Below are 21,128 nucleotides of genomic sequence, written 5' to 3'. Positions count from 1 at the left end.
TACAAAAGGGACCTCATGTGTGAAATCCAGTGTTGCCCATAGCAACCAGAGGCCACGGTTACTACCAATGACTCATCCATTTTCTATAGGGCCTAAAGGGTCTCATGGATCAAGAAGAAGTCGCTTTGTTGCCCATAGCAGCTAACTGGACCCTGGTTGCTATGGGAACCTTTGATCGATGAGGCCCGCTGCACTTGTCCTCAATACTAGTGTTTGCAGACAGACAGAGTAGTTGTTGCCTATAGCAACCACAACTCTGATTGGTTGCTATGAAAATCCCAGAGGGCCTCAGATGGCTTTGTTGCCCATAGAAACTAACTGGGAACTGTTGATAAATGAGGCCCAAACTATATATTAAGGCTTGAGTGTAGTCAGAATGAGGGGCCGTATCCCATAGCAACCAAAGGCCACATGTGATCGGTTGCTGCGAATGACTCATCGAATTTCTATAGGAACCAGAGGGCCTCATGGGTCAAGAAAATGTGGATTTGTTGTCCATAGCAACTAACTGGACTCTGGTTGCTATGGGAACAGTTGATAGATGAGACCTCTAGGTGTATTAAAAGCTTGGTCCTCAATACTAGCATGTGGCCAATATTAATCTATAGGCTCTGGTTGCTATGGGAACCTTTGATCGATGAGGCCCACATTAGAATTTGTCCTCAATACTCGTGTTTGCAGACAGAGTAGCTGATACCCATAGCAACCACACCTCTGATTGGTTGCTATGAAAATCTCATACAGTTTCTATGGGACCCAGAGAAGAGATGGCTTTTCTTGCCCATAGAAACAAACTGGACCCTGGTTGCTATGGGAACTGTTGAAAGATGAGGCCCAATGTGTATATTAAAGCCTGAGTGTAGACAGAAAGAGGACCTGTATTCCATAGCAACCTGGGGCCACATCTGATCGGTTGCTGCGAATGACTCATCGCATTTCTATAGGAACCAGAGGGACTCATGGGTGAAGAAAATGTGGATTTGTTGTCTATAGCAACTGACTGGACTTGATAGATGAGACATCTAGGTGTATTAAAGGCCCGGTCCTCAATACTCGCATGTGGCCAACATTAATCTATAGGCTCCTGGATACGGAGAAACACATTTCAATCGGGTTATATTCAATTGAGTGTAAGCTCTTCTGCTAGGTAGACCGCAGCCCTTCAAATGGTTAACCCGTTCAGATTTAACCTGGTATGCTGTGTTCAGCAAATGTGTATATGATTGACATCGAGGAAAACTAGAAAAGTCATCTGGAAATTGGCTGGAAGGAGGTAGGGATGAGGGGTAAGGGGAAGGGTACTCTAGGTCAGGAGGGTACCCACCTTGCATCGGCTTCACTGTAATATTCTCTTGCCACAATATCCTCAAATAGCTCCCCACCTGTGACCCTGAAACACAAGAGACGAGTAAAACAATACTCCATAGGCCAAACACTATAAAATGCCATTCAAACACCAAGATTTTTGAAGCATCTGTGTTGTGCCGCTCTCTATTATTCCTTCTAGAAATGTATTGAGCGATTGACAATGGATATTACCAGTTGGTATGTATTTACACACTCAGCACTGATTGGACAGCGTCAGTGTGCAAGGACAAACCCCAACAGGTAACACCCAGTTGTCAATTTCTTCATAAATGTCTAATAGGAATAACTGAGGAATGGAACAACACAAGTTGCTCCAGAATTGTTCATGAGGAATACAGGTATTTACTTAAAACAGGCATGTCAAGAGAGGTGACAGGTCCGCTTTAGATCTGACTAAATTCATCATCCACCGTACGGAGCAGATATAACTTTACTTTCTTAAATGGGGTTTCCAGGATTACTATGGTTGTTGACAGATCTTCTCATGTGGTTGGTTGACCCACCCTGACCCGTTTTCACCATGTAAGGGTACTTCCACACTAGCGTTTTTCTTTTCCGGCATAGAGTTCCATCACAGGGGCTCTATACCGGAAAAGAACTGATCAGGCATATCCCCATGCATTCTGAATGGAGAGCTATCCATTCAGGATGCATCAGGATGTCTTCAGGTCAGTCATTTTGACTGATCAGGCAAAAGATGAAATCGTAGCATGCTACGTTTTATCTCCGGCGAAAAAAACCTGAAGACTTGCCGGAATGCCAGATCCGGCATTTTTCCCCATAGGAATGTATCAGTGCCGGATCTGGCATTCAAAATACCAGAATGCGCAGACCGGTAAAAATGTGAAAAAAGATACAAGATGGATCCGTCTGTCCCTGATGAAGGGGTCATTTGTTAAACCCCGAAACGCGTTTGGTACTATCCCCTAACATTGGAATCAAGATAAAGCACAGATCGATCACCTGAGGAGGACTGGAATCCATTATTCAAGGAAACATCAAGTCGTGCATGTAACACTTGCCATATAGAGGAAATCCTTATCCATTGTGGGGCCACGTGTACAAGCAGCGTTGGCGCGAGAGTTCCTGACGACTGACAGCCCTTGAGACCGGAACCTACAACTATAGGTATACCGTGTTGAGGGCAAAAAGAATCCACGCAAGTCCTCCCAGTAAGACTGTCACAGTTTATCTAAATAAGCGATCGCATTACTTGGGAGATACAGCGGGACGCCGCTGTTGTATACAAGTGAGCGGGACGCCGCTCTGTTCCGTGTCAGCGCTTGATTGCTCTTAAGATTGGAGACTCCCTGGTATAGGGATTCGTATTTTAGAGGACAATTGGCGATTATCTATCGAATCTGATACGATTTTTATTGTGAACATTTATATCACTGCAGGTTTGGTTGACCATCATCCCACCTAGTTTTCTTTGGATTCTTTTGATGGACTATGTATGAGATTTACAATCACCAATATATATTATTATTGTTGTCGTCATAATATTGTATAAGCTACCACTCGGATTTTATCTATTTATTTTATGTAATATTATTAAATTCTACTGGTTGCAGTACTACAGAGAGTGCCCCACTATATTTTATTTTTATAAATTTTTAAAGTTTTGCATCAACTTTATCAAGTCTCACACATTGTTGGATAACTTTGGTGCGTCTTTAAAAATAAGCTTTTTTTTTTATCTAGAGATGTCATTTCAGTTTTTACAACACCCCTAGTGCAGTATGGTTGCAATTTTTAGAAAAAGTCACAATTGATAAATCTGGCATACACGTCCTGAATTTAACTAACCACGCCTATTTTCCCACCCATCAGAAAAAGTTGGGCAAAACTGGCTCAGTGAAAAAATTAGCAACTTTCTGGCATAGCCCGAAGTCTTTTAAAAACATCCATGAAAAGTGCAAACCTAACATGTCCAAATAATAATGACATCATACTGTGCCCAAATACTGTTAAAACTGTGGACGTTGGGAATTTACAGGGTGTTCCGAGATTCAGATTTATATTAAAATAACATTTAATGGTGGGACATGCCCTTTAACTCGTGATACCCTACCACATAATTTGCATAATAATGGACTGTCTACACCTTCTCCAAATATCCTAACAACGACATTACCTGCGCTACATCTCCTGCATAACGTTTGCGCATCCTAAATATCTGACATTCAGTGTAATTTATTTGCGCATACACTTACAAAACCTGCGCTACTGTACGTGTGACATACTTGCAAGCATATATACCATTTATTATGCTCAAGGCGAGCAGTAAGGGACGGAGAAGTGGCCGTGCTGCTGATGGTGCATGCAGAGGCCCTTGCCCTGGGCGTGGTGAAACTGTGCCTGCCGCCAGAGCACAAGAAACACACTCAATCACCATACCTAGCTTCATGTCCCAGTTTAAAGGGCGGCGCAGGACACCACTCTCGAAGTCGCACTGACAATGGTGGTCGGTTCGATTGCAGCAGATAATGCTTCCAGTCGGTTAAGCACCACCCTGTCTTCCACAAAGTCCAGTTTCAGTAGCCAAGAGTCTGGTCAACAGAATCCTCACCCTGATACTCCTTCTTCCCACCATGGAGAATCTTGGCAAACAAGTGATCCAACACTCGGATATTCCAAGGAGCTCTTTTCATCGCCATTCCTTGATTTGGGCCTCTCGCCAAGCCCGCTTGAAGAGGGACATGAGGAGATCTTGTGCACTGATTCCCAAACTCTTGAGCATCCACAGTCAGAAGAAGATGACGGTGGTGAATGGCAATTAGTGTCTCAAGAGGTTGATGATGAGGATGAGACACAGTTGTCAGAAAAGTGAGGTTAGGTCAAGTCAGGAGGAAGTTGAAGAGGAGGTGGTGGACGATCAAATCACTGACCCAACCTGGGAAGGTGGCAAGCCGACGAGGACAGCAGTACAGAGGGGGAGGGATCCGCAGCACCGCAACAGGCTGGAAGAGGCAGTGGGGTGGCAAAAGGGAGAAGGCGGGCCACACCAAACAGGCCCACAACTGTTCACCGGAGCACCCCCTTGCGGCAATCTCCCTTGCCAAGGGGTAGGTGTTCCACAGTCTGGCGCTTTTTTGAGGAAAGTGCAGAAGATAAAAGAATCGTCATTTGAAACCTGTGCCGTACCAAAATGAGCAGGAGCGTGAAAACTAGCAACCTCACCACCACCAGCATGATCCGCCACATGGCATCAAAGCACCCTAATAGGTGGGCCGAACGCCTGGGTCCACAATCAGTGTCTGCGGGTCACACCACTGCCTCCTCTTCCCCTGTGTTACGTGCTGGCCAATCCACTGTCCAAGAAGCAGGCCCGGATGCCTCCCGCCCTGCACCTGGACCTTCGCAAGCACCATCAGCTAGCACATCCACTTCTGTGTCCCAGCGCAGCGTACAGATGTCCATACCCCAGGCCTTTGAACAAAAGCGCAAATACCCAGCCACCCACCCACAGGTCATAGCACTAAATGTGCACCTTTCCAAATTGCTGGCCCTGGAAATGTTGCCATTTAGGCTTGTGGACACTGAGGCTTTCCACGGCCTGGTGGCCGCGGTCGTCCCTCGTTAATCAGTCCCCAGCCGCCACTATTTTTCCCGGTGTGCCGTCCCTGCCTTACACCAGCATGTGTCCCATAACATCACCTGTGCCCTGACCAACGCAGTTGTTTGGAAGGTCCACTTAACGACTGACACATGGACAAGTGCTTTTGGCCAGGGACGCTACATTTCCCTGACGGCTCACTGGGTGAACGTTGTGGAGTCTGGGAGCGAGTAGTACCCTGGGATGGCACAGGTGCTACCGACGCCAAGGATTGCGGGCTCTACTTCGATCAGGGTTTCCGCCACCACCTACATTAGTGGCTGCAACGCCTCCTCCTCCTCCTCCACTTCCACCTCTGAATTCTCATCTTGAAGCACCAGTCAGCCATCAGTCAGTAGCTGGAAGAAGTGTAGCACCGCAGTGGGGAAGTGGCAACAGGCCAAGCTGAAACTAATTTGCTTAGGTGACAAACAGCACACCGCCGCACTGCTGTGGCAGGGTATAAGGGACCAGACTGAGCTGTGGCTCTCGCCACTCAACCTACAACCAGGCATGGCTGTGTCTGATAATGGTCGTAATTTGGTGGCAGCTTTGGAGCTCGGCAAGCTCACACTGTCGGTGGGTAATAATTCAATTAAGAATTATTAATTATGGTCATAAAAATAATTAATCATAAAAAAATTAAATTTATAAAATTTGTCATAAATTCCTTAAATCATGACCTGGTGAATTGTAGACAACCTAATTGATACAATTCACATCTGAGTCCGACTATTTCCTCAGATAAATAAGTTCTTTTTGACGTGAGATGATGTTAATGATAAAATGTAGTTCTACATTATACAATAATACATAGGTATTATAAAAATATGCAGATTTATTGGTTACAAGGTTATAAACATATATAAGTAATAAACACAATGATACATGCAAATGAATATATATAGCGGTAATATAAAGCATTACAAGCTTAACAATACATGTGAGTGGAAATAACTTGTCACATTATACACAAGCTATTATTAGGTTAGGATATCAAAATATGAACATAAGTTATATACATTACTTCTGTTCAGAGAAAACCTCATGATATCAGGATGGGAATGTCTAATCCTAGACATCAATATAGAATGATAAATACATTCTGCCCCCCTCTAACCAACTACACATCACATGACCTCAAGATGGGCAAATCCATCCAAGGATATAACTTAGAAGAGATAACCATATCCTTCCGCCCCATCCTGGACTATTTTCACATACATGACTTTGGTAAGACTATTAAGACAAATAACAGGGATCTAGGATTTTGCTAGTCCATATCTTAAATGGGAAGGATTTGATATAAGTCCTTCCTGTGGGAATCCATCACTTAGCTTGGCGAAGAATGTTCTATTAATAAATATATATATATATATATATATATATATATATAAGCAATTATTTAATGCTTTTGTTAGATTATGAGTCTAGATTCTTCTGCAGGTAGAATGAAGCCTCACAATATCCTAAGACTACATCTCAATATGGAGATGATCAATTAATTTAATTATTTATTTATTCGCCAATCTAGATGGTATAATTTCACCCACACTATCAAATTAGTCTTAATAAAATGAAATATCATTTTCTGTGTCTCTTACCAAGTCCTAGTAGGAATCTCACTTCTGCTCCTAGGAAAGCTGGGTGGTCCATCATAGCACATCTCACCATGGCTTTCATCTTGATAGACCTCAACTTCTCCTCTCCTTCCTTCTACCTTCTCTTTCTTTCTTTCTTTTACCTTCCCTCTATGGCTTATGATCCCAAACTTATCAGTTAGACACACCTTCCTAGTTTGGGAACTTTCCAATCATTGTCGGATGGGCGTGACCATTGATAAAAATTGTGACATCATAACCCTACCCAGAATGCACTTTTGCTACTGTTGTAATGTCACCTACTGATACCTAGGTGGCACTGCTGTATAAGCTATCTGCATCATAGTATAAAGGGTTAACTTATGTAGGTCTGAATATACATTTTGACCTTAGAAGCTTTAATTCAAAGCTATAGGGATTAATTCTGACACTTGTAGCAATTAGAGACAGACCTCTAGGCGTCTCTCTGAAGGTTTCTCACATTTAATTTATGGATCGTAAATGGCTTGTTTTCTCACAGAGATATCAGTACCTCCTCTGTCATACCAAAGATGTGATTAATTGTTACAAAACACACATCTTCACAGACACTCTTTTTTTAGAGACAGATACTCCTAATGAGAAATATATACAATATACTGGATACATGTTGTCTTCGTAACATATAACAATATAATATAAACAAATATATATATGTCCTACTGATTGTCTTATGCTAAGGACTAACTAAGGCTCATTAAATGAATACATACATATTATATATTTTGCTTCATTAATAAATGCCTAATTGTATAGGTAATTATCACCAGCTTCATAGAGCTTATCTCTTTATCTACCGTCATAAATTTAAAAGTAAACAAGGAGGCCTTTTCTCAGACTGGTATATTCATGAGAAGAATAACATTAAGCTTTGTGTGACCTTAATTTGGCCTACTCAAGACATACAAAATTGCAACTATAGTCGAGCATGGCTCTTAAAGGAAATGAACATCCATTTTGACAATAATGAATTGGATATCAATGCATTTACCTATGAAAAGGCACAACAACACACATACCATGCCTAGCCCACGTGTTCAACTTAGTGGTTCAGCGGTTTCTCAAAACCTACCCCAATTTGCCTGAGCTACTGAAGAAGGTGCGCCGCGTGTGTGCCCATTTCCGAAAGTCATCTACAGCTGCCACTGGTCTGGCAGCGCTACAGCAGCGCTTGCAATTGCCAACATGTGGAACTCCACGTTCCACATGTTGGCCAGGCTTTGTGAGCAGCAGAGGGCAGTAGTGGAATACCAGCTGCAACGTGGGCGTCACCTTTTCAGTCAGCTTCCGCTCTTCACAAGCGACGAATGGGCATGTATGTCTGACCTTTTACTCAACTTTGAGGAATCAACACAGATGGTGAGCGGCGATGCCGCTATTATCAGCGTAACCATTCCACTTCTGTGTCTACTGAAACGCTCGCTGCTCACAATGAAGGCGGACGCTTTGCATGTGAAAGAGGTGGAAATGGGGGAAGACAGTACACAGGGTGATAGACAGACCACCCTCAGTTCGTCTTATCAGCGCGAATTGGATGAGGAGGAGGAGCAGGAGACGGTTGCCTCCACTACAGAGGGTAGTACCCATAGCAGGTTTAGTCCATCTGTTCAGCATGGATGGGCCGAAGAGGATGAGGAGATTGAGAGTCATCCTCCTGATGAGGACAGCGAAGTCTTGTCTGTTGGGACTCTGGCACACATGGCTGACTTTATGTTATGCTGCCTTTCCCGTGACTCTCGCGTTATATGCATTTTGGCCAACACTGATTACGGGTTGTTCACCCTTCTCGACACCCGCTACAAAGAGAACTTCTCATCTCCCATTCCTGTGGTGGAGAGGACGAGCAAAATGGTGCAATGCCAGAAGGTCCTTGTGGAAAAATTGCTCCAAAAATTTCCAGCTGACAACGCTGGCGGCAGAGTACGTAGTTCCTTGGGCAACCGAAGACGGGAGACAAGGGGAACACACAGCAGTTCCAACAGAGGCAGGGCAACACTCTCCAAGGCCTGGGACAGTTTCATGATCCCCCGCCAGCACCCTCACCCTGATGCGCGGCCTAGTGTCACAAGGAGGGAAAAATTTTGGAAGATGGTGAAGGAGTACGTAGCAGACCATGTCAGTGTCCTCAGTGATCCCTCTGTGCCTTACAACCACTGGCGTAGCTATAGGGGTCGCAGCGGTCGCAATTGCGACCGGGCCCCTAAGTCAGGGGGGCCCACGGGGCACCCTCAAGCCAAGAGAGCGACAGTAAAGCTTTACCCCCCCCTCATTGGTGGCAGCGGCAGTTCCGATCGAGTCACAGCAGTGTAATGCTGGGGATCCGATCGGTTACCATGGCAGCCAGGACGCTACTGAAGTCCTGTCTGCCATGGCCAGTTACTGACTGCAGCATACTTACATGCGCTGTGGCCGCCGGGCGCTCCTCCATCTTGTAACTCGTCACAGGTCTGTGCGGCGCATTGCTATAAGTATAAGCAATGCGCCGCACAGACCTGTGACGAGTTACGAGAAGAAGGAGCGCCAGGCGGCCACAGCGCATGTAAGTATGCTGCAGAGTAACTGGCCATGGCAGACAGGACTTCAGTAGCGTCCTGGCTGCCATGGTAACCAACCGGAGCCCCAGAATTACACTGCTGGGACTCCAATCGGAACTGCCGCTGACACCAATGATGGGGGGGGTCCGCACTGCCCACCAATGATTTTAATACAGGGGAGGGGGGGAGGGCACACTGCCCACCAATGATTTTAATACCGGGGGGAGGGCACACTGCCCACCAATGATTTTAATACGGGGGGGGGGGGGGCACTGTCCACCAATGATTTTAATACTGGGGAGGACGCACTGGGGGCTAATGGAGATGGTACTGGGGCCTGGTGAGAGGCACTGGGGCTGATGGAGAGGCACTGGGGCTGGTGAGAGGCACTGAGAGCTGGTGAGAGGCACTGGGGGCTGATGGAGAGGCCCTGGGGGCTGATGGAGAGGCACTGGGGGCTGATGGAGAGCTACTGGGGGCTGCTATGAGGCTACTGAGGGCTGCTATGAGGCATGGGGCTCTTATCTGAGGTCTGATTGGGGGTCATTCATATTGGGGTCTGAGCTGAGGTGGGATCTGAGGTCTTATTGGGGTCTTATTAACATTGGGGGTCTTATTGGGGCTGTCAGCTGAGGTCTGATTAACATTGGGGGTATGATTGGTGGTCTGACCTGAGGTGTAATGAAAATTTTTATTTTCCGGAGCAGCTTGGAGAAAAAAGGCCTCACATTCTCCCACACTCCTTCTGCCCGGCCAAGCGTGTCAGCACCCCTTAGGCCAAGTGTGTCAGCACCCCTTAAGCCAGCCAGCACCCCTTAGGCCAAGCCAGCCAGCACCCCTGAGGCCAAGCCTGCCAGCACCCCTGAGGCCAAGCCTGCCAGCACCCCTGAGTCTTCAGAACTGTAAGTAAATTATATATAAGGGGAGCTTATAATATGAAAGAGACGAATTATGTCAGAGAGGCTCTTCACCTACATGTGTATCAGCACTAGATATATACCCCTTACTCTCCCTAATACCCAAACTACACAAGATACATATCCCTACCTTCTGTCTAATACACATACACACCCCACGATATGTACTTTCACATTCTTGTGTTACAGACCCCTGTACAATTTAACAATCTTCTTTAATACACAGACATTTAGATTCATACATTTCCTACACTGGCACAAATACGTTGCCAGTGACCAACTGTCTGTGCTCAGTCCTACGCGTAACCGTCGCAAGTGCATGAGGAGCTGCGGATGTGGTGGCGAGGTCCGAGAGGTATGTGGGGGTGGGAGATCCGGGGGGAGGGGGAGCCATAAAATTTTTTTGCTATGGGGCCCAGTCATTTCTAGCTACGCCCCTGCTTACAACTATTGGGTAAGTTTGGACACGTGGCACGAACTGGTGCTCTACGTCTTGGAGGTGCTAGCCTGTCCTGCCGCCAGCGTTTTGTCAGAGCGGGTATTTAGTGCTGCTGGGGGCCTAATAACTGATAAGAGCACCTGCCTGTCAACTGAAAATGCTGACAGGTTGACTCTTATCAAAATGAACAAGGCCTGGATTGCCCCTGACTTCTCTACTCCACCAGAGGAAAGCGCCTGAACATATAGGCACTTTAAATGTGGCCTTTATGGTGTATTGAATACAGTGTATTCCCATGCACCCCTTCCACCACAAAAAAGGGTATATGGTTCAATCTATCTTTTCTCGTCCTCCTCCTCCATCATATCAACATGCTTATTAGGCTGCCCTCGCTCCTAATGTTTTAGAGGGTCAGCTCAGCAGCAGACCCTCACCCCTAATGTTTTGTTTTAGATGGTCAGATCAGCAGGCCCTCGACCCTAATGTTTTTGTGGGTCACCAGCAGGCCATCAATCATAATTTTTCAAGGGTGTGTATGATGCCCTCCTTTATGTGTAATGAAGGGTGTATTGGAGCGCCGGTTCCTTGTAATTTTTGGTAGCCCTTTCACTTAATGCATAGGCTTTATGAGTGTAGGAGTCCCACTACCTGAACAATTGTACCACAATGTGAATGAGGCCCTCCCTTATGTGATATGCCATCAGTGACAATTTGAACCCTGAGATATTTGCGAGCACCTCTACTTTCAAGGAGTATGGTACCATTCCATTAGCATATCTGCTTAATAGGTCATTGGTAGGTGCCAGAACCCAAACAGCCTCCATTCACAATCTGTATCAAAAGGACCACAGTCTTTTCTATTCCCATTGTTTCAACTGCTAATAATATATTGTGATAAAAGGGCCCCCTAAAAATAAAACATACACCAAGTTCATTCAACCTGTTCACACAGATTGTTGTAATAGTACATCACCAGCAGGGGGTGCATTTTTGGAAAACAAAGAGTGTAGCTAAATAATTTTGCATGAAGGTGGGCTAAGATCACATTCAGATGTGGTGACTGAAAATTTACAGTATGGATCCCACGTTGGAAATCCATTGCGAATTACAAGACGATACATGAATGGGGTTTGGTTTCCCCCTTTGCCATGGATTTGTTGCAAAATGAACTGTAATTTTGTAATTACATTTGAACTCACCCTACAGGCTCATGCACACCCTGTACTATGCCTCCGATTTCATACATTTATTATAGGATGGGTTATAGATAAGGCTGGGTTGATTGTATGCATTGTGTAAAAATATAATGATCATGGTTGATCTGTGAATGGATGCTAATCAGGGTCTGTTCACATCGGGGTCAGTGGGGATAAGTCAGGGTTCACCTATATGAAAATGGATCAGCAAATCAATTGTGGCTCCAATGACGGGACTGATACAAAATTAGTCTTCTGTCAATCTTTATGAGTTCCACCATGGTAAATCAATTAGATTGTTTTGGTTGAGAGAAAACCATACTTATCATACTGAAAAAAAGAGACCTAACGGACACCTGGGAAGAGTTGACAAATCTCCCACATGCCACAGAAGGATCCTTCCAAAAAGCAGCCCTAGCTGTGTGTGGCACCAAGATGCTGCGTCATCAAACTCAACCTGGCATCCAAACACTGAGGAGGCAGCCCCGTGTGATGAAAAGGGGCATGACCTATTATAAAAGGGAAATATTGCGAGAAAAAAGGCATGGCAATGCCAAGAAAAAAATCATTCTTGGACCTCCCGGAAGCTACTTTGTAAAAGATGGCATATATGGGGAAAACCCAGTTTAGGCCAAGATCTTGGTTTTAGTTTTGACTAAAACAAATGTATCACAAACTACATTAAAAAGGCTGTCAAAGACAACCCCTGTTAGGGTGTATAGGTGTTATAGAAGTGAAAAGGTGATACATTTAAAGGGGTTCTCCGGGAATTAAGAAAAGGAAAATACTTAAATATTACTTTATTATAAATATATTCCCAAATACATTTCATTAGATATAATGGCTTGTTTTGTGTGGGGAGCAATCATTAGAAGAAATAAAATGGCCGCCATCCTATTAGTACACACAAAACCTGTCCAAATCACACAGCAGGACATGTTACTTTAGGACACTGAGACGAAGAGCTGCCTCATCCTCCTCTCTGCTCTGCTTGTCAGAGATTATTATCCTGAATACAGTTTAATATGATCTTCAGCTGAATCTCTGTAGGGATGGAGGTCATGAAGAGACATCAAGTACAGAGAGGAGGTTAGGTGAGGATAATAAGCAGTAGTACTTGTTTACAGTCTCCATTACCACAGCCCCACATTACCACAGTCTGTCCTGTCCATCCTCTCTGTACTTCATGTCTCCTCATTAACTCCATTCCTACAGATTCAGCTAAAGATCTTTTTAGCTATAGCATAATCCCTGACAAGTACAGCAGAGAGGAGGATGAGGCAGCTCTTAACCTCAGTGTTGTCCTGCTGTGTGATTTGGACAGGTTTTGTGTGTACTAATAGGACAGCGGCCATTTTATTTCTCCTAATGATTGTTCCATAGAAAAAACAAGCCACTATAAATAATGAAAGGTATTTGGGAATATATTTATAATAAAATAATATTTAAGTATTTTCATTTTCTTAATTCCTGGAGAGCCCCTTTAAGGAATGGGATCAGATCCTGCCTTGACAAATCAGGAAAACTTTAGGAAAGGCTTTCCTGACCTCACAGGACAAATTTGGGCCCTACAGTATAACAAAAAAAGTTAGAGTACAGGTCCCTGAGACATATGTGTGTGCACACAAGTCCTTATAGAGTGTAATGAACATACAAAATACCTGGAAACAAAACAGAAGATGAATGACCCAAATGAGACAGGCATGCTATGTGAGATGCTCAAACTTACTTTTGCATTCAAACTTACAACCCCTTTAAGCTGGGGCTACACAGCGATATTGGCAGCAACACTGGTAGTATGACTGAGATCACTGTGTAGCAGTGCAGTCTCACAAGTTACTGAACTCTAGAATTTAAAAAAAATCCAACATTGCTGAATTTTGGTGACTGGCTTTTCGCAGCCAAGGTCAACATGTAGCCCCAGCCTTACACCTCCAGTGTATTCTATGCACATTAGTCCTTCTCTCCTTCCCTTACCAAGTACAGCTCACATGCACTATTCATCTACTTAAATCAACTTAACACAGCGTGCCAGTGTTCAGCACAAACAAGACTTATAAATCACTCTGCATTCTCCATTACCTTCAGGAGACATCTCTCCTAACCATGGTCCACCTTCTGTTGCTAATTTTAATTCCTTACCTACCACACAAAGAAACCCTGCTAATCTTTCTTGCATGTCTTTTTCTTTAAGGGTACGGCCCAATGGTGAGGCTGGTCGCATGCAGCCAAGCTACGTCCACCTGCACCAGCCTATGACCACACAATTTAGTGGTAAAATAATGGGTGGGAGTGGCTTGAGCACATGTGGCCACCCACAAGGTCAGGCCATACCCTTACTGGGCACTCTGGAACTCTCGTCAGTGTGCAACAGACTCCTTTATATTCTTGACTTCTTTCAGTCATAATCTTCAAATCTTCTGGCTTTCACAGAAATTCCTATCTACCACCCTACCCGCGCTCTACGTTCAGTCAATGACTTACAACTGACATCCACCATAATCCAAACCTCTCACTCCCATCTCCAAGACCTCTCTTGAGCTGCACAAGTTCTCTGGAAAACTCTTGCCCAACTGTTTAACCCCTTCAGGACACTACCATTTTTCACCTTAAAGGGTTTCTACCACCAGATTTTGAGATTTTTCGCTGACTGACACTAGCGATCTGCTAGTGTCTGCACTAACTAACAGTGCTCTTGTATCACCTTTGTCTGCTGCCGTTAAGCTTAAAAACATACTTTTATTGATATAGAAATAAAAATTCCATCTCGAATTCCAGCACCTGCGCCGTGCGCTTCTGTATTCGGCGCAGGCGCAGTGACTGTCGGACCGCAGTGAAGATGCCGGCGCAGGGAGCGGTCCGACAGTCACTGTGCCTGCGCCGAATACAGAAGTGGCACGGCGCAGGTGCTGGAATTCGAGATGGAGCGAGGTTGGCTCTCAATCAAGAGGAGCGGGGCGGGCTGGAGGGACGCGGTGGGCAGCAGAAATAGTAAATAGATGGAGCCTCTAGGTGCTGAAAAGACACCCCCATAGCACCTAGAGGCTCATTTGCATATCAATAAAAGTATGTTTTTAAGCTTAACGGCAGCAGACAAAGGTGATACAAGAGCACTGTTAGGTAGTGCAGACACTAGCAGATCGCTAGTCTCAGTCAGCGAAAAATCTCAAAATCTGGTGGTAGAAACCCTTTAAGGACCGGCCATTTTTTAGCAAATCTGACATGTGTCACTTTAAGTGGTGATAACTTTAGAAATTTAGAAGCAAATCTTAAAATTTTTAAGAAAATTTCCAAAACCCAATTTTTATGAAGTTACTTTGTGGGGATTATATATTAGAAACCATCCATAAATCACCCCATTTTAGAGTGTCCCACGAGAATTAAAGGAAAATGGGAACGAAATTTAAAAATTTCACTTTTTTTTTGAAGATTTTACATTTTAATCAATTTTTTCTGCAACACATCAAGGGTTAACAGCGAAACAAAACTCATAATCTATTACCCTAAATCTGGAGTTTACAGAAACACCCCATATGTGCTCAAAAATGATGTATGGTGCACATCAGGCTTCAGAGTGTAAGGAGCACCATGTGGCTTTAGGAGAGCGGATTTAGCTGGAATAGTAATTGGGAGCGTTGTCGCATATGAAGACACCCTGAGGTGGCCCTACAGTGGAAACCCCAAAAAAGTTACCCCATTTTGGAAACGACACCCCTCAAGGAATCTTTCAGGGTGTGTGGTGAGCACTTTGACCTCAAAGGTGTTACCCAGAATTAGGCCTCTTTCGCACGACTGTACGGCTTTTCCAGTGTTTCGCGGTCCGTTTTTCACGGATCCGTTGTTCTGTTTTTTTGTTTCCGTTCCCGTTCCGTTTTTCCGTATGCCATATACAGTATACAGTAATTACATAGAAAAAATTGGGCTGGGCATAATATTTTCAATAGATGGTTGCGCAAAAATGGAACGGATACGGAAGACATACGGATGCATTTCCGTATGTGTTCCGTTTTTTTTTGCAGACCCATTGACTTGAATGGAGCCACAGGACGTAATTTTTGAGCAATAATAGGATATGTTCTATCTTTCAACAGAACGGAAATACGGAAACGGAATGCATACGGAGTACATTCTGTTTTTTTTTGCGGAACCATTGAAATGAATGGTTCCGTATACGGACCATATACGGAACGCAAAAAATGGCCTGTAAACGGGGGAAAAAAACGTCGTGTGAAAGAGGCCTTAGGAAACACTTGGCAGTGAAAATGAAAAATAGCATTTTTTTCCACAAAAAAGTTGCTTTACACCCACATTTTTAACTTTCCCAAAGGGTAAAAAGACAAAATCCACCCCACATTTTGTTCCCCATTTCCCCCGAATACGGCAACACCCTATATATGTGCTAAAAAAAAAATTATGTATAGACGCATAGCAGGGCTCTAGAGTCAAACAGCAAAATATGGATTTTGCTGACCTGAATTGGCAGACATTGATTTTAGGTGCCATGTTGCATTTAAAAAATTCCTGAGGTCCCCAGAAATTAAAAACCCCAAGAAGTGACCCCATTTTGGAAAGAGCACCCCTTACGGAAAGGGTACTTTTCAGCAAACAGGTGTCTCACAGAAGGCAGAAACACTTGTTAAAGGATTTCAAAGCACACATTTGTGAAAATGAAAAATTACTAGTAGACCCCAATTTTTCATTTTCACAAGTGGTTAAAGGAGAAAATGCACCCCAGTATGTGTTCCCCATTTTCTCCCCATTCAGGAAACACCCCATTTGTGCTTGTAGCTTGCTGTATGGGTGCACAGCAGGCAAACAGCAAAATATGGATTTTGCTGGCAGGCCTGAATTGGCAGACATGGATTTTAGGTGCCACGTCGCATTTAAAAAATTCCTGAGGTGCCCAGAAATGTAAAATTCCAAGAAGTAACCCCTTTTTGGAAAGTGCATCGCCGTACGAACATTTTAAGTGGTGGTAAGGGCACTTTTGACCTAACAGGTGTTTCACAGAAATGAATATGTGGTGGTAGGTGAAAAGTGGATCTGTAAGCTATGTGGACTACATCAGAGATATAAGGTGGTGAAACTACAGGATACATCATGGATGAAATTAAATTAATACTCCATGGATGAGTAATAGATTTTAATTTACTCCTGCATGCACAGGCCAGGTTTTTCAGGGCAGGTTTCGCAGTGGTAAATTGTGTGTTTTCTTATCCCCCTTTTGGAACACACCCTGCATCTTTTTTGGGTCCTTCCCTTCCTTGCTGTCTGGGGGACTTGACCTGAAAAATGTTGCCCTGGTACAACACAGGCACCATGACTTCCAGTAGTACTGGGACCCTCCCCGGCCTTGGTTTGAAAAATTAGGGCCTTGATAACCACCTCTTGGAACTGAAGGAAAGTTCCTGTGTGGCCTGCAGATTGAAATAGCACATACGCATTGCACATTGCCACCTGTACAATGTGTACGGCTAGCTTTTTGTACCACACTGTCGTTTTTCGTGTGGCACTGTAGGGCTTCAGAACTTGATCTGAAAGATCCACCCCTCCCATGTGCCTGTTGTAGTCCAGGATACAAACTGGTTTGGGGGTAGTGGTTGTGGTACCACGTACAGGAGAAGGGGAGTTGGCGTTAGTGTGAATGGTGGTCAGTACAAGGATGTCACTCTTGGAGGAGAGCCCTACTTTCACCCATTCTCAGTGGTTGCCCTACCAGGGATCTACGGAGGCCTCTCTGATTTTTGCGCACGGTGCCGCAAGCCACAGTACCTCTGGCAGTTAGGGACATGAATAGGGGTATGCTGGTATAATAGTTATCCACAGAGAGGTGGTAACCCTTATCCAGCAGTGGGTGCAGTCAGTCCCACACAATCTTCCCACTAACTCCTCGGATGGGGGGCATTCTGTGGGTTCTGTCTGGAAATCTTTCCCTTCGTACATGCGGAACTTGTGGGTGTACCCAGAGCTACTCTCACAAAGTTTGTAAATCTTTATGCCATACCTTGCCCGTTTGCTAGACAGGTACTGGCAGGAATCTAATCCTCCCTTTGAAAAGTAATAGGGACTCATCTACACAGACATTTTTCTCTGGGTTGTATACCTCAGCAATCCTGGTGTTAAAGTGGTCAATGACAGGTCTAACCTTGAACAGACGGTCAAATGTCTGGTCGTTTTGGGGTGGGCACTGTGCATTGTCGTTGTAGTGTAGGAATTTCCGAATTGACTCAAATAGTTTCCGGATCATAGTCTTACTGTAAATTGGAGTAGAAAATGTCTGAACTCCAATATTGTCTAACGAGATGGATTTTTCTGCGACTGTTGCATCGCAGTCGCAGCATGTTGCAGTGCGACACCATAGACTGCCATTATAAAAATTGTTGCGCGACATTGGTGCAACAAAATGTTGCGCTACAAATGTTGCAGTGTAGTTGTGCCCTATCTGTCGCGCGACAAATGTCGTCGTGTAGACCTAGCCTAAAGGAGCTGTAGGAATATCTGGCAAGAACTGGCTGTGTGGTACATGTGACAACAATCTCCCGTATTCTTCATATGTCTGGGCTATGGGGTAGAGTGGCATAGCCATGTAAACAACGCGTTTCAGGGACTAATAGTTCCCCTTCATCAGGTCCTGATGAAGGGGAACTATTAGTCCCCGAAACGCGTTGGTTACATGGCTATGCACTTTCTTTAAATAATAAAAAAAAGGAATATCCAGATCGAAGTTTCATGTCCGTTTCCACCAGTGGATTTGCGCCATTGCAGCATCTTTTCTTCTCAGTGATAAGACAGTGACACAAAACCGCTGTACCATAAGCCACTCTACAGAGTCTGAGTATATACTTATGTGATACAGCTTCAGTCTGTCTCCCCTGACTCCTGCATGTGATAGGTCTCTTCCTATCAGCTCTTACAAGCAGGAGAGAGGAAAGAGCAGTGTGAAGCTGCATCTCATTGGATACACAGGAGATTCTGCACACAGAACACACATATAGCATAGACCAGTGATGCCCAACCTGCGGCCCGCAAAGCCGTGTCATGCGGCCCGCGTAGTGACCGGACTTTATCAGCGCAGGGCGCGCTGCGAACGGCACAGACAGCAAAGCGATGCTGCCTGTGCCTGCAATCTCCCCGCCCAGCCCCGCCTCCTAGCTAATTTATTCACTGCACTTGCCTCTGTGAAATTGAAGAGAAGCGCCGTGATCTCGCACAGGCGCACTGGCAGAGGCACCGTCTTCCTGGCCTCTGCCAGTGCGCCTGTGCGAGATTACAGCACTTCTCTTCAATTTCACAGAGGCAAGTGCAGTGAATAAATTAGCTAGGAAGCGGCTCTGGGTGGGGGGGATATCTGTGGAGGACACTGAAGGGGGGATCTGTGGAGGACACTGAAGGGGGGGGATCTGTGGAGGACACTGAAGGGGGGGATCTGTGGAGGACACTGAAGGGGGGGATCTGTGGAGGACACTGAAGGGGGAGATCTGTGGAGGTCACTGAAGGGGGGATCTGTGGAGGACACTGAAGGGGGGGATCTGTGGAGGACACTGAAGGGGGGGATCTGTGGAGGACACTGAAGGGGGGGATCTGTGGAGGACACTGAAGGGGGGGATCTGTGGAGGACACTGAAGGGGGGATCTGTGGAGGACACTGAAGGGGGGGATCTGTGGAGGACACTGAAGGGGGGGATCTGTGGAGGACACTGAAGGGGGGGGGATCTGTGGAGGACACTGAAGGGGGGATCTGTGGAGGACACTGAAGGGGGGATCTGTGGAGGACACTGAAGGGGGGGGATCTGTGGAGGACACTGAAGGGGGGGATCTGTGGAGGACACTGAAGGGGGGGGATCTGTGGAGGACACTGAAGGGGGGGATCTGTGGAGGACACTGAAGGGGGGGATCTGTGGAAGACACTTAGGGGGATGTTGGGGTGGGAGGTCCTGGAAGGGGTGGGAGGTCCGATAGGTATGTGGGGGTGGGAGGTCCGGGAGGGGGGGGGCCATACATTTTTTTGCTATGGGGCCCAGTCATTTCTAGCTACACCCCTGATTGTTAAGATTGGGCAGGCACTGGAGCGATAGAGCGCCCTGCTGTAGGAGAAGCCGGCGAGAGATGAAAGGAGGAGGGGCCAGCTCCTGGTGGTGTCGGGCGGTGGAGGATCTGACTGAAGCCTAAAGACCAGACATCAAGGTAGACCTGCAGAAGAAGGTGACAGCGCAGTATGTGATGTATACATGTGTGTAATGTATGTAGTGCAGTGTGTGATCATCACATACTGCACTACATACATTACACACATGTATACATCACATGCCCCCTCACAGTAATAATGTCAAGATATGTGCCCTCTTCACAGACTTAATGCTCACACATGCCCCCTCACAGTAGTTATGCCCAGATATGTGCCCCCTCACAGTAATAATGCCAAGATATGTGCCCTCTTCACAGATGTAATGCTCACACATGCCCCCTCACAGTAGTTATGCCCAGATATGTGCCCCGTCACAGTAGTTATGCCCAGATATGTGCCCTCTCACAGTAGTTATGCCAGATATGTTCCCTCTTCACAGTAGTTATGCCCAGATATGTGCCCACCTCACAGTAGTAATGCCCTGATATGTGCCCTCCTCACAGTAGGTATGCCCAGATATGTGCCCCCTCACAGTAGTTATGCCCAGATATGTGCCCCCTCACAGTAGTTATGCCCAGATATGTGCCCCCTCACAGTAGTTATGCCCAGATATGTGCCCCCTCACAGTAGTTATGCCCAGATATGTGCCCCCTCACAGTAGTTACGCCAGATATGTGCCCTCTTCACAGTAGTAATGCTCACTCGTGCCCCCTCACAGTAGTTATGCCCTGATATGTGCCCTCCTCACAGTAGTTATACCCAGATATGTGCCCCCTCACAGTAGTTATGCCAGATATGTGCCCTCTTCACAGTAGTAATGCTCACACGTGCCCCCTCACAGCGTTTGCATTTCTTTCTGGCAAAGCTACCTGGTTCCGGCCCGCGAAATTTATACCAAGTCTAGTGCGGCCCTCAGACGAAAAATGGTTGGGCACCACTGGCATAGACAATAACCCCGCAGCCAATCATTGTTTGGGCTCACCTGCTATATTACTGCACACCTGCCTTGTTAGATAAGGCAGAAATTATATCTTAAGCTACACTCAACGCATGCAGAGCCATACAGGGGAACAAGGTAGGTGGAGCTGAGTAGGTGAGGTGAGGAGACTAAGGCCCCTTTCACACGGGCGTTGCGGGAAAATGTGCGGGTGCGTTGCGGGAACACCCGTGATTTTTCCACGCGAGTGCAAAACATTGTAATGTGTTTTGCACTCGTGTGAGAAAAATCGCACATGTTTGGTACCCAAACCCGAACTTCTTCACAGAAGTTCGGGCTTGGGATCGGTGTTCTGTAGATTGTATTATTTTCCCT

At 45.6% G+C, this 21,128-nt stretch overlaps 1 protein-coding gene across 10 annotated transcripts in view; it reads right to left on the bottom strand.

The window, feature by feature from the left end:
* The window catches only part of CAMK2B (calcium/calmodulin dependent protein kinase II beta), a 152,191-nt gene that overhangs the window by 63,375 nt on the left and 67,688 nt on the right, over nt 1-21,128 (bottom strand). For all 10 annotated transcript variants that reach the window (XM_040414591.1, XM_040414599.1, XM_040414598.1 and 7 more), the window contains exon 5: nt 1,325-1,390. In XM_040414591.1, coding sequence (XP_040270525.1) covers nt 1,325-1,390 — 66 coding nt within the window. The remainder of the gene's footprint in view (nt 1-1,324; nt 1,391-21,128) is intronic.

The sequence above is a fragment of the Bufo bufo genome, chromosome 1 (genome assembly GCF_905171765.1).
Source record: "Bufo bufo chromosome 1, aBufBuf1.1, whole genome shotgun sequence".
In the NCBI taxonomy this organism is placed as follows: Eukaryota; Metazoa; Chordata; class Amphibia; order Anura; family Bufonidae; genus Bufo; species Bufo bufo.
Note: the sequence above shows the minus strand (reverse complement) of the source record. Positions and strands in the feature narration are given on the sequence as shown.